Genomic DNA, 14,446 nt, shown 5'->3' with positions numbered 1-14,446 from the left:
AGACTTCAATACACAATGGCCTATTGCTTTCTTCCCTCTTTCAACACAGGCGCGCTCCTGCCCAGGAACCCGAGGAAGCGCCACTCCCGCCCCCACCAGTGTGTGCGAGGTGGGCCTGCATCTACAAGCTTTACAAGGCTCATAAGTGCATCGAAAAGTGCGTGGTGTGTGGAGAGCACTAGTGTTAGAGAAGATGACATATCGAGAATGGTAACGTATTCCCATCTAAGATAAAGTACCTGCAGCAAAGTTACATTAAGGTTAAAAAACATGGAAACCATGGTAGGTTTGGGGCATATTGTTGGAGAAATGAACCTTCTAGAACCTTAAAACTCGCGGCCATACTGGTATATGGGGCAATAGGGCAATGTCCGAACCAAAAACACAAAATGCTAGCGTGGCCCCGTAGTTGTTGTTGGTCAAAGTGGGCCACTACTCTGGCACATTTGGTCCAGTTTGATAAGTTACTTCACCATACAGTTAGTATTTTTGCCCAGTGTTACTGAATAAATATTCTTTAAAAATGCACAATTTGCATCACATTTTATCAAAAACATGCCCCTTAGGTTGGGTACTACTCAAACATTTGCAACAGTGGGCCACTTTTTCCTTGTCCCCGAGACAATTGTATGCCGAGTTCTACCCCGACACTCACCTCCACAAGCATGTATGCCAACCCTCCCGATATAGTTGGGAGACTCCCAAGTTTGTTGCTATTTTTAACTGCTTTCCTCCTAAAATAATTCTAACCCTAATGAATTCAAATGGGGAAATTCAACTCTCCTGATTGCTTGGAGAGAATCGCCGTCCCAGCTGCTGCACAATGTTGCCATGGATGTACAAATGCTCAAAAGAGACTGGGAAGGTCATACTAAACTGGAACGGTACTTAGCAAGTGGCATTGCCTATTCAGGTCACCACCATCTTAAATGATGGCTCAATGCTTGAAAGGTGCAGCAAGATTCGCCCATATGGACTCTTCCTACTCCACTGCGTCATGGTTGGTCAAAATCAGGGACAAAGGGTGACCAGACACCCCACACGCTGGAAGACTACAGAACAGTCCTCAAGGGGGATCCCAACGTCTAGTGAAACAATATTGGGGTGCAGGGCCTAAGAAGTGTCTTTCTTAGCCTAAGAATGGCAGGTCGCTAATGTACCCTTAAAAGATGTGTGACCTTTGTCACTAAACGAGTGGCCTAACAGACTTGGCTGAATGTGCATACCTGGCAAGAAAATGATAAAATCTGATCGAAAAGCTGTGTTAAATATTTCATAATCAGCAGTCAAAAGGTTTACTAAAGTACAATATAAATAGGAATCCAAATTGACAAAGGTCAATGCAGGTTTAAATCTCTTAGTTCTTCTGAAGGAAATCCATTAATATTATGTACTCATTGTATTCAGTCTTATTACAAGACCATAATATAATGGTATGTTGCAAAATGCAAACAACATATTATCTTTATTTTCCTTGTGTATTAGAAAACAATCTAAATATAAAGATTGGGCATTGAAGATGAGATTCTAAACATGGGTGAGAGTGACATCTACTGGCGAAGAACAGTATTGCCACTCACCATCATTGATTTTTAGCACTGAGAAATTGAGGCAGGGCTCAAGGGGACATCTTGGAAACCACAGAGCTGAGTCCAGGCTAGCCATGGCCCAGTTAAAGCTTTGCTTCATAGTGTGTACTAGCTCTGTGTAAATTAATATTTACAATGGAATATTTACCATGTCATTTAAAATGGTCAAGTTGAATATTTTTACTCTCTGAAGATTGTCAGCGGATATTCCTGTGTACATGCACTCCCCCTTTATAATCCACCACTTGAGAAACTGTAACATGATTTGCAGGACTGAAGCAGTGGTGTCTAAGCCAAACAACAGAGCTTCATGGGTGTGCAAATTAGGCAGGCCAAGGGCTGGAGCATGCATGAGAGCTGCTGTTCAGAGAGTGAACAATGCAAATGAGGGTGCAGGGCAAACAGGGAGCTTGGCAGATTGCCAGAAATGTTAAAAAGGTGAAGCTTTGGGAATTCCCTTCACTGGCAAATCTATAATACCACGCATTGGCAAATCTACAATACCAAGTATTGGCAAAATCAATAGGTCAAGCAACGGAAATGTAGAAGAGAAGAGTTTCTTGACCTGAGTGGACTTTTTTCAAAACATACCCTCCACATTTAGCAAGAAAGACCTATTGTCTTTGTCAATGCTGGCCTTGCTATGTGCCTTCACAGCAGCCCGTCGTCTGTGTGATTTGGCAGCTTTATTCCATCAGGCGAGTGCAATGTCAGTATCCCGGGATTCATGATATCTTTCACTTGCCTTTCAAGACACATTCCTCATCCCAATAAAAGAATTCCAAGTCCCAATGTCTTCCCTGGTAAATGTCTAGTAACTCTGCCTTTCCAATTCATTTGCATTGCAGTCGCAGTTTTTGCCAGAACGGATCCTCCGAGAAACTCAATCAGGGCCATCAATGAGATACACGCTTGCCTCGTAATCAGTGGACTCAATCAGAATGCTCACTTTCTATGTTTCCCATTGTTCCTTTTAACTGTTGCCATTTTATAGCTCTCTGGGGTCTCACTGTATCCTTGATTTATTTGTGTATGTATTGTTGCCCACAAGCTGCATAAATTGGAGCCAGAGTCTGTTGGAATTCAACCTAATTTCCTTGTAAGCTTTTCAGCAAGTCCTTTTAACCCACCTCTCTCCTATCTCCCTTTACTTCATGGGTTCCTGCGCTGTTGCTTTTTATGAACTTTGTACTGGTTTTAGCTCCCACCTAGCATTTTTCAAAAGATGTTCTTACCTGTGCCACCTCTTTTAAGATGTATTTCTGTAATGTGGAAATACTGGTCAGGCTGAGGCCTGCCATTGCTATGCTGTCATTGTCCACTAGGGGCCCTTCCGCAGGTTGGCAGAAATCTTTTCATTTTTTTGGCTAGTGCAGCCTAGAGGGCATCTTTTTTTAGCTACCATGCCTAGAAAAATCGTATAATTGGAGTTTGCTCTCACATGTGCGCTCGGCTTTCCAAGGAGAGGCGTTCCGTGCCCAAGCTGCCACCTCATATTGGCGCCTGCAGGGCTGATCCAATCATTGGTCTATGATACGGCTGCATTGAAAGCCCCAAATGCGGGATTCTTTCGACGTCAATGAAGCAGTTGTGTGCCTCTTTTGCATTTAAAGCCTGTATTGCAATCTGTGGACAGTGATTCTGTTGAATGTTCTGCCGCAATCTTGATTTTGCAGAACTTCTGGCAGGGAGCGCTGACTGCAGTGGCTCTTTGATTATATTGCATTTTATTTATTTTTGTGTTGGCATTTCAGGCAGCATCCAATGATTATGTTGCATGCTAAGCAGAGGCCCAGTTATTCCATTGCATGTTATGCAGCAACCAAGTGATTCTGTAGCATGGCCCGCAGCGGCTCTACAATGCTCACAATTTCATCAGCAACCCTGTGATTCTGGTTATTTCCAAGCAGTGGCTTTTTGACTCTGAGAAATGTGCTGCATTGTGGCTTGCTTACATTTCAATCAGTGCCGCATGATTCTGCGCATTATCAGCAGCAACAGTGCGATTGTGTGTCATTTCAATTGCCTTTGAGATCGTGTTCCATATAAGCATAAACCCTTTAAATATCTTGTACTTAAAACAGCAGCCCTGTGATTGTGTCCCATTTCAATCAAAAAGAATGCAGTGTCTGGTATTGCAAGCAGCAGCAGCAGATGTGGGTGAGTATGTTGGAACTTCCCTGGGAGTGAATTGCATTTCAAGCTGCACTTCGAGCGGTGTGTCCGACCGACTGATTCATTTCTAGTTTCAGTCCAGTGCAGCAACCGCAGCCATGTGATTAGGCAGCACTTTAAGCGTGGGATCTGGGATTGAGATGCCTTTCATGTCGCGACATTCAACGGCATTGGAAGCAGCAGAGCTGTAATTATGTTGCATCGCCAGCAGCACTCATGTGATTATGTAGCATTTCAAAAAATGGCCCTGTGACTATGTTGCTTGTCATGTAGCGACTAAATGGTTTAACTGCAGTTCAAGCAAAGATCTCGAATTATATTACATTCCCAACAGTGGCCATGCGATTTGTTGCATTCCAACCATCACTCTGTGAAAATGTTACACTTTAGATGGCAACTCTGTATTTACTCATTTCCAGCAAGGGCCTGTGCTTACACACATTAAAGCAGCGGGTCAGTGATTGTGTTGCATTTAAATCAGCACCCTACTATTTTATTGAGTTTCATGCTGTGGCTCTGTGAAAATGTAGCATTACATGCTGCAGCGCTGTGATTACATTGCATGCCAATCAGCACCCTGCTATTTTGTTGCATTTCCTGCTGTGGCTCTGTGACGATGTCGCATTACATGCTGCAGCGCTGTGATTACATTGCATGCCAATCAGCACCCTGCTATTTTGTTGCATTTCCTGCTGTGGCTCTGTGACGATGTCGCATTACATGCTGCAGCGCTGTGATTACATTGCATGCCAATCAGCACCCTGCTATTTTGTTGCATTTCCTGCTGTGTCTCTGTGATGATGTTGCATTGCATGCTGCAGCTCTGTGATAACGTTGCATGTCAATCAGCACCCTGCTTTTTTGTTGCATTTCATGCAGTGGCTCTGTGATTATGCTGCATTTCTGGCATGCAGGGATTATGTGATTGAACTGCATTTCACGTAAAACTTCTGCAATTGTAATATGAATGAATGTCAATCAGCACCCTGCTATTTTGTTGCATTTCCTGCTGTGGCTCTGTGATGATGTTGCATTAAATGCTGCAGCTCTCTGATTACATTGCATGTCAATCAGCACCCTGCTGTTTTGTTGCATTTCATGCAGTGGCTCTGTGATTATGCTGCGTTTCTGGCATGCAGGGATTATGTGATTGAACTGCATTTCACGTAAAACCTCTGCAATTCTAACATGTTGTACATCTTCGCATTGTGATGTGCACAGTGTTTCATAATGTGGTTCTGTGATACGATGACAATGTGATGATCAGAAGATTCCAGGCCATTTCATTGGTTCTAGAAAGCTGGGTGGGCTGAGAAACAATCCCTTGTGGGGGACCTGCTCTGCCCTAACCTTATCAGCCTTCGAGAGCCACTGGCCAGTTTGTTTCTGACACTCTGGCTTAAAATGTGATGTCATCGCACTGTTGCTCCACACATTCCACGTCACTACATGGTGAAGACTTGAAATGCACCCGAATTACAGGGCTGTTCTGTGAAGTGCAGTTGAATCAACTAGGGTGCACCCCACCTTTCACTCTGCCCCCCTTGCCTCCACCCAGGGGTGAAAGGGAAAGGCTAGCCATTAACCAGCATGATTTAGGACTCATGAAACCTACCTGAGAAATTCCGAGTTGCCAGCATTGTGGTCAGGATCGCCCCCTGGGTGAGAAAGAAATGAAAGAAATACCTGTTAGTAAAGGCAAGTTGCTGCGACTTGTTCAGTTCATAGGGCTCTGGAGAAGGACTCGTTTAGGGATACGAGGCATTAGAATGTAGGATGCCAGGACTGAGAGGTGGAGCCAAGTTGTTCTGACACTAGCATTACACCGCGGTGGCCATCTTGAGGAGGGCACTGATGGTGCTATGACATGGCTGTCAGCATGGCGGCCATGTTGCTGCTATGGACCCGCTCTGGCTTTTAAGCCAGCCACACTTTGTATTATAGCAGACTCACTTTGACTGGCCAGAGAGAACCTGCCAGGAAACGCCATTTCACATGTGTGTCTGCGGTCCCGGCCGTGTAGGCTGCATTCTCCTGCCTCACTGCATGAAGCGGTGTCAGGCATGGGAATCTGGACCCAGGCTACGCTCTTTCAGTGTCTTTGAATAATTGCAAGCGATCAACCTGCTTTTAAGCAGTTACAAAAAAAAACGTGGCCCAATTCATACGGATTATGGGGATTAAGATTTTGCACATGGGACGGAATTTTGATCCTGTGGAGAAGCGAGGAGATATCCCGCGCAGTGTGAAAAACCCTATGAGGAAACAGCACTCCAGAGTTTGCTCATTAAAGTGCTGGTATTAACTAAACCGGCACTATACCGGACTGGCAGACGACATGTTTGCCGGTGGGGCACCCATGTTACCTGCAGCAAAAAGCTGCAGATAAGGCAGGTGCCTTACTGGCAAAAAACGCCATCACTCCGGCACCCGTAATTCAGTGGTTATGCCGCTGGACCGAGTGCCAGGTACGGTAATAAGATTGTTAAGTATCCAGGCAGATTTATCGCCACGATACCGGCAAATTTATAACGAGGCCCAGTGACTGGTGTTCGCACACCATGTGGGCGATCCTTCAGGAATGGAGCAGCAACTGGAAAAGGTAGTTTTTTCAGTGTGTTTTTTCAGCATCCAAACCCCATCAAAATGTGGCTCTAAAACTGGAAGGTACGGTGACAAGATGTCCCCGTTTTGCCATATCTGGGACGGAATTAGAACTTCTGTCCTGGCGTTGTAGGATTTGTTTTTCTTTTAAATCCACTTCCGGTGTTGGGGTGAGCGTTGGTGACTACTAGGGTCCGATGAGCATGCAAGATTGCCTTCTTGACTTCAAGTTCTCTTCAAGTCCTCTCTTGTCAAGTCACCGGCTCTATTAGGATGTAGTAATAGAGGCTGTCACTAGAGGACGCTATGGTAACACAGTTTCCCCTTTTTAATCGCACTTACTTTAACGAGCATACTCGTCCTTGGCACTTAAGAGGTTAAGAACATTGTTTTGCAGGCATGTGTGGGACATAGTCTCATTTCATGTGTTCTTACGTTGCCCTTTTGGGGTGGGTGAAGGGGCGGCAGCACTCAGGACTAAAACACTGAACAGTTAATGTAGGCGGTAGAGGTGGCTGGCGGCATTTTCACATATTGAGGCCTCTTTTTATTTGTTCAGCAATTTTAATTAATCTTTGACTGAGGCATCTTTTTATTTAACACATTTCAGTTATTTTTGTAAATTTCAACATGAATTTGATATGACTTTTTTCAGTTAATATATTTGCATTGTTTTACTTTAAAAATGAATGCTGAATATGTTTTCATTAGACAAAAATGCTACATTTCAGTCCTTCTTTAATGTTGATGGATGCTGTCTTGTCTGTTATGGCGGGCTGGGGAGCCAAGAAGAGCTCTACAGGCAAGCCCTCTGCCTCGGTATTGCAAGGGCACGGCTCGCAATAATGCCTGCAGCCAGGAGTCATAGGTGGCATTTTGACTGGCGCACAGGCGGCTGTGCGCACCTTTTATTCACTTGATGACACGTCTCCAGGAGGGGTTTCAGTCATAACATCCCATACCGGGAGTATACAATAAAACAAAAAGCAGCACACGATGCATTAAACATTTGCATGGCTGCGGACAACGTTCTCTTGGACTGCGGCCAGTTTAAGCCCACGAGATGTGCGTGTTGCACAGTACCAAGGTCACTCACTGTCCACTAGGTTGGTGCGGACAAGGACCATAACTTTCAGCCCATTAGACAGGCTGGATCTCAGCATCAAGACATATCAGTGTCCATGGGGCATTGGGGGAAACACATTAAAGGGCAACACTTTTATTAGTTCACACACACAAGTCCTTTGACTGCATGCAGGCAAAGCCACGCCCATGTTACCAGGGGGCCACCTGTGCTCTGCGGTACCAGTCCTTGGATGGCGGCAGTCAATGCTGACGCAGTGTCAGCAAGATGTTGGAGCTGGCTGGTGGCAGCGACCATCGGAAGACAAATGCGGGCCTCTGGTAGGGCTCTCTGCCGGAAGACCAGTGAGAAATAAGAGGGGCAGACCCACGCCTGGGCCAGGCTGCTCAGCGGCGGGCGCCGCTAGGATAGTAGAGGTCGATGGATGCTGGTGTTCTGGGCTTCCCGGCAGCGCTGGCCTGCATCGGGCAGGACCTCATTGTTGTGGTCAATGGTTTTCAGGCATGGAATGGCATTTGTGGAGCTTGTGCGAGCGCTGCAGTGGTCATGCTTTGTATCGTGCCCCTTTTCTCCCCCAGGCAGGGGTCCATGCCCATCACCTCTTTGATGGTCCTTGCTACCCTTCTGTCCCCAGGTGAGAGCAGTACATGCGACTGCAGCAGAGGTCCATGCCACGCCGCTCTCCCCCAGGCAGGAGCATGATGGGATCGTGAAGCGGCAGCATTCCCCCGCCTCTCTTCCCCAGGTGGGAGTAGCTTCCGGTCTTTTCCTTTTTTTTGGTTTATGAGTGCAGGGACCTCCTGCCGCACACGCCCGTACAGGGCGGGCCTCGCTGAGAGAACTTACGGTTGTCGGAGTGTTGCATTTCTTCTTCCTTCCTCATGTGGTGCACACCGGGGACTCTGGGCCGCGCGTGTCCGCACCAAGTGAGACCTCATCACTCATTTTCCTTCATCTGGCACGCTAGGTGGGCTCTGTCAGTTTCAGCCCGCCTGCTGCCGGACCTTGTTGGGAGAACCGACGGTCGTTGGGCAGGACCCAACCAGCAAGTTCGCCCCGCAAGAGATGCTCCCAGGGTGGCATGCTTGGCCCGGCAGCACGCTGAGTTCGTTGGTTGACCTCGTCGCCAGTGTTTATAGCCAGGTCGAGGGTGCCAGCATGGTGCGCAATAAAGCCTGGAGGCGGGAGTCATAGTGGCCGTTTTGACTGCTGCACGGGCACCATGGGCACGTTTAATTCACTTGATGATACATCTCACCACGTGCCATATTACACGTGACTTTCGCATGAGCCCAGGAGGGCCTTTAGTCACAGCAATATCCATGGCTGATGCCAATCTGTAGTCCTATCTCTCTGTTGGTGGTCTGTCCTTGCTTTTTGGAAATCAGGGCACCATGCTTGTAGGCCCATATTTGCGACCTCTTGGCAGCAACGTGTAAGGGTCTCAACTGGATGCTTCCCATTTCCTGCTCCCCATAACAGTGAAATTGCTACTCAATCATTTAACTTTAGGCATGGCTCAAGTCCTAAAAATAAAAGTGGGGGACACAGACATATGCAATGGGAAGTGACGTCACAGGAAGGCAATATATTCTAAAAGTGAAATATGCAAACTTCATTCAATTTATCTTTCCCAATTGAAGAAAGTGCACACAACAAATAAGCTTTTGTCACGAGAAAAGCTTTCCTATAACTTGCTGGATAAGTATAAAAGGTGCGCACCTTTAATACCGAAGTATTTGTAACAAAACATGTCCTGTATAACAAAATGACAAAGTGACACACTTTGCAACCTCACAAGAGGAGGCTCGTGTGGCCTCGTAGCTAAGCATCAGGACTCATAGTGGCCCGACCATGAGTCGAATGCTGACCCTTCACTGTTTACTTCCAGTTTTGCAACATATTTTACATTTCTTGAAAACATGCAGGGGGCGTCACCGCCCTCTGGAAAAAAGTGAGCAGTCGCCTTCGGCCTGGTCCCTCAACTTGTGCCATGATTTTAGGAGGAGTCTTTTTATTGTGCCTTGTCTCAGAGAGTTCATGCCACCTTCACGAGCTGCTGGGGAAGTACGTAATGGCACACATATCTAGCTCTCTTTACCTGTCTGTTACGTATGCCTCACATCCCGCAGGCGCGGTGACTTGAGGTGCATAAACAATAAAGGGCCCGCCCGGCCGGGAGGCAGGCAGTTCCGGGTACGAGCCTGAGAGAGCGTGTCATGTATTTTTTTCGCTCCTCGGCCCGGCCCGCTTGCAGGCCCTGATACTCTCTCCCTCCGCCGGCTGCACCGGCAGGGAGGGTGCTAACACTGTGCACAGCATGGTGACAGTCGTTCGGTCGCTGTGTTATGCTTATTTAATGGCATCATCTTCATATGCAGCCGGTATGGGGGGTGGAGATTTAGGGTAGGGGTGTGCTGGTGAGAGGAGTAGTCAAGTTCTAAGCAGTGAATTAGAAAGCAGGGATTTGAAGTGCCATTAAGCAGAGTCTGAGAGTGAGAGACACCGGGGAACACCGTGAGAGTCACCTCGCCTGTCAGAGTCCAGACTTTTGCTGACCAGTCCCTGTCCACCATGACAAAGTGCCTCCCCGGAAGGTTGGCCATACAGGTTTCAGGGAGTAGCCCTCCCCACAGTGTTGAAGGACAGGAGCTTGTACTTCCATAGCAGAGGGAAGCCTGGCCTCTGCTAGCAGAGCTCTAGGCCAGAGCCTCGGCCTCCTAGTTCCAGGGAGGCTGCTCTGGGCAGGACGCATGCTCTTTGTCTGATGGTGGTTTTGGGAGATAGAGAGAGAGGGTAAACGTGAAACAAGCAAAGAGAGCGAGAGGAGATAGAATAGGGAGAGAGAGTAGAGACGGGGAAAGAGAGAAAAGGTGTCTGAGAAAGAGAGAAGGGGAGAAGAGAGACAGAGAGAAAGAGAGCACATAGAGAGAATGAGAGAGATGGCGATTTTGGGGAGAGACAGAGAGAGAGAGAGCGAGAGAGAGAGAGAGAGAGGGTAAAAGGGTAACAGAGAAAGAGAAAGAGGGAGAGGGTGAGAGAGAAGGAGTGTGAGAAAGAGAGAAGGGGAGAAGAGAGACATAGAGAGAAAGAGAGCACAGAGAGAATGAGAAAGACATACTAAGAAATACAGAAAGAGACAGAGGGCTTTGGGCAGGAGCTTGCCAGCACCTGGCTTGGGCGAGCTTAAGCCCTCCCAAGCGAAGGAGGATGCAGGCAGCAGGGAGCACTCTTCTGTGACACTCAGCCCAATCTCTGATGGGAAAGGTGTGCTGCTGCAAGAGACTGTCAAGCTTCTCACATCAGGAGAGTGGAGTATGTGTATGTAATCAATCATTAACGTGACAGCAGCAGCTGCAGCAATCATGCAGAGGACAAAAGCCTACCCAGACAATACATGTGCCCCCAATGATGAAGCCAAACGCAACACTGCTGGGCTCAGCTTCCAGGTGGTCCACACCTCCCCCGATTAGCATCTCTTTAAATACCCTCTGCACTGCATGAAAGGTTCATCTAATGGGCCAAAGCGAGGTGTCATAGTCATGCAGCCTGCTAGGCTCATAGCAGGAGGTGGAGGGAAGGGTCAAGAGTGCAGTGGGCTCCTGGCCCCACTCACCGTCAGCTTTAAAACTCTCATCTAGCCCCCTGCCCCCAAAAATATTGAGCCTGGCTCCGCCCCTGGCAGAGAGAGTGTATGAGAGAGAGACAAAGAGAGAACGACAGGGAGAGAGACAGGGAGTGGCAGAGATAGTGATGAAGCAAGAGAGAGAGACAGCCAAAGAGGGAGAGAGAGAGAGAGACATGGAAAGACAGGGATAGGGAAACATAGAGAGAGGGGCAGATAGAGAGAGCGAGAGACAAAGGGAAAGAGAGAGAGAGGCAGAGAGATAAAGAGACAGACAGACAGACAGACAGCCAAAGAGAGAGAGAGAGACATGAAAAGACAGGCAGAGGGAGACAGAGATGGAGGGGCAGCACGAGAGAGAGAGACACACACACAGAGAAAGACAGAGAGAGACAGAGGCAGAGAGACACAGAGAGATAGAGAGAGAGAAAGAGACAGAGACAGAGAGGGAGACAAAGAAGAGGGAGAGAGAGAGGGGTACGGTTTGTGCAGGGATTCGGTCCGAGGTCATTGAGAGCTCACCTTGAGTTTCCTTCTGGCGTTAAACTTCTTGAGGCATTCCACCGTCTCCTGCCTGTGCATGCAGGAGGCCACCGTGGATCGGTGCTACAGAAAGCGAAAAAGAGATGTTTAGACCAGTGAAACACATTACAAAAAAATCACAGTGAGAAAGATATAGTAAAGAGACTAAAAACTCGGTCATTCCACCAAAATACGAGTCCATCGCGAGTTTTACTCTCAGTTCACTGAAGCAATTCCAATTCCAGCACAGTGACTAATGGCGCCATCTATGGACACATTGTAGATACTGCGATATCTATTCCATGCATGAGGTAAAAAGGAGCCTCTACTTTAAGCTAATTGGGACTCTTGTTCAAAGCAGGAATGCATTTAACTTCTCTGCACAGGTGTCTTTCTGTACAGGCACCTGTCGATTTTACTTTCAGCCCAGAAGCACAAGAAGCGTTCACAATGAACTGTAGCTGGGATTAAACTGTGAAGAATTGCAAAGGGGGGGGGGGTCGGGGGGAACAGTCCCTATCCTGCCATGCATCCTGTATCTGGAACAAGTTACCCACAAAGATAAGCCTGGCCCCATCCATCCTACACGTTAGGAAGGAGCTGAAGACCCACCATGCAAAGAAGATCTTTCCAAATGCAGGTCTTGCACGATGGAGCTCTACCCCCTGCCCTCCTCCCGAAGCCATCCCAGCTCCCCTGCGAAGCCCACAACCCACGTGCAATGCTGTGGGCGCAGCGCCTATGCGCAGCACTGTGTTGCTTCCTAGGTAGGCTTGTGCTTTATAAAGCACATGCAGCTAGACATACACAAAGCAGCCTTCAGATGCCGAGATGATTTCTTGCCATTGTTAAAGCTGTGGCTTTCTGAAATGGCTGCCATTCGTTTGCAAGCATAAAGAGGTACAGTACATTGCCGGTGGTGTACTCAATAGGACACTGTGTACTTGCTATGTGTGCAGCACATCCAGGGCCCTCTTGAAGGGTTCCCTTTGGAATAATCACAGAGACTCTCGCAGGCCTCTCTTCCAGCCCCGCCCCCTCCCTTGGGGAAGACACCCCCACTTTACATAGAAGTAGCACATGCAGTGAGAGTGTTCACAATTGTCTCACGCGGCCCAAGGAGGCAGCTCCTGTGCAAAGGGCACATGGTGCTACAAGGCCCCTTCTGTGCCAGTGGAGGTGTGCATTTCCGCCAGCGTGCATGGACAAAGGGGTGTTCCCTCGTTTGCAGGGGAAGCACGCCCCCTACGAGGCACTACAGCTAGTGAGGGAATGCCTGATAGCATTAGCATGGAATGTGCGTGCAGCTGCAGCCTGTGAGTGTGCATCACACTGTGTGCCACACGGTAGCCTGTCGAAGGGGATAACATATGTCAGAGGTACCCTCCAGGGGGATTCCCAGAGGGAGGATGCAGTCAGTAGCATTGGCATGGCTGCCCTCACTTGAAGAACTTCTTCCCTGGCCCTGTGGCATTGCCAACTGAGTGACTCACATGGTCCTGGCACCTTGCCAACTGAGTGAGTCACCATGTCTTGGCACCGTGACCTTCCAACTGAGTGAGTCACCATGTCCTGGCACTGTGACCTTGCCAACTGAGTGAGTCACCATGTCTTGGCACCGTGACCTTGCTAACAGTGTGACTCACGTGCTCCTGGCACTGTGACCTTAACAAATGAGTAAGTCACCATGTCCTGGCACTGTGACCTTACTAACTGAGTGACTCACCTGGTCCTGGCACTGTGACCTTGCCAACTGAGTGACTCACCTGGTCCTGGCACTGTGACCTGGCCAACTGAGTGAGTCACCATGTCTTGGCACCGTGACCTTGCTAACTGAATGACTCACCTGGTCCTGGCATTGTGACATTGCCAAGTGAGGGACTCACCGATATCCAGGGATGTTTTAGCACCTCGGCTGCAGTGATGCGCTTGGCGGGGTTGATGGTCAGCATCTTGTTGATGAGGTCTTTGGCCTCTGGTGTGACCGTGTCCCACTCTGGCGATGGAAACTATCAAACAATGACGGGGACAAGAGAAGGCGGACATAGGTTACATCCTAAACAATGTGTTTGCCTTTACAGTCAGATCTCGCATTGTGGAGCCCCCTCATGCCACAGGCACTGGACCCCCTCTCCACCCCCACTATTTGCATGTCGAACAGTTGAGACGTGGTAAAGACTATGGAGTGGAGCTGTGTCCATTTTGGACATTTAGCGACTGGGGGCAAAGTGTTCTAGTCTATGATGGTCCTGAAAAGGGTCATTTAGCGACAGATGCCCCATAAATGTGTTGAACTACTGCATCAGTGCACTCCTCAGTGGAAAACACACACACACACACACACACACACACACACACCTGCCTCCCTGATCCTCGGAGCCAATCCAGTTTGGTATTTCGTATTGCCAGATATAGTGAGCTTCAGATAATCCTTCTCCTGAGTCCTCCTCAGAGGGCCTTGATAGGCGGTCCTAGTGAGGGGAGTCTGCAGCATTGACTGGTGAGAAGCATGTGCTCCAGCTGACAGGTCCCTTTCACCTCTCGGTTTCCAAAAGATTTGTATTACTCAGCTGTCCACTTGGTTTAGTACATTAGCACCTGGAGCTGGAGGTCAAGGGACGGGGGTCTACTAGCCAATCAGGAAACTTGAAAGGCGAGCTATGCCTCATGGAATTGTGTGAGTTCCAATCCTCCCCCGAAGTGGGAGGCCACCATCTTTTCTCCCGGGCAGGTAAGCCCTCACTGTCTGCACCACTTGGCTTCCAACCCAGCTGCATTTCCACCACTGCTGCCCACCCACTTCCCCCTGCCAACCCCAGAGCCACTCACCTGCGGCTGCCTCATCCC

The 14,446-nt window shown here is 48.4% G+C and overlaps 1 protein-coding gene across 10 annotated transcripts in view; it reads right to left on the bottom strand.

Annotated features, from left to right (window-relative positions):
* Positions 1-14,446, bottom strand: part of CAMK2A (calcium/calmodulin dependent protein kinase II alpha) — a 605,670-nt gene that overhangs the window by 104,412 nt on the left and 486,812 nt on the right. For all 10 annotated transcript variants that reach the window (XM_069654060.1, XM_069654056.1, XM_069654059.1 and 7 more), the window contains exons 10-12: positions 13,486-13,608; positions 11,600-11,683; positions 5,380-5,422 (exon numbers count right to left, since the gene is read on the bottom strand). In XM_069654060.1, the coding sequence (XP_069510161.1) occupies positions 5,380-5,422; positions 11,600-11,683; positions 13,486-13,608 (250 nt within the window). The remainder of the gene's footprint in view (positions 1-5,379; positions 5,423-11,599; positions 11,684-13,485; positions 13,609-14,446) is intronic.

This window comes from Ambystoma mexicanum, chromosome 3q (genome assembly GCF_040938575.1).
Source record: "Ambystoma mexicanum isolate Mex_15411 chromosome 3q, UKY_AmexF1_1, whole genome shotgun sequence".
NCBI lineage: Eukaryota > Metazoa > Chordata > Amphibia > Caudata > Ambystomatidae > Ambystoma > Ambystoma mexicanum.
Note: the sequence above shows the minus strand (reverse complement) of the source record. Positions and strands in the feature narration are given on the sequence as shown.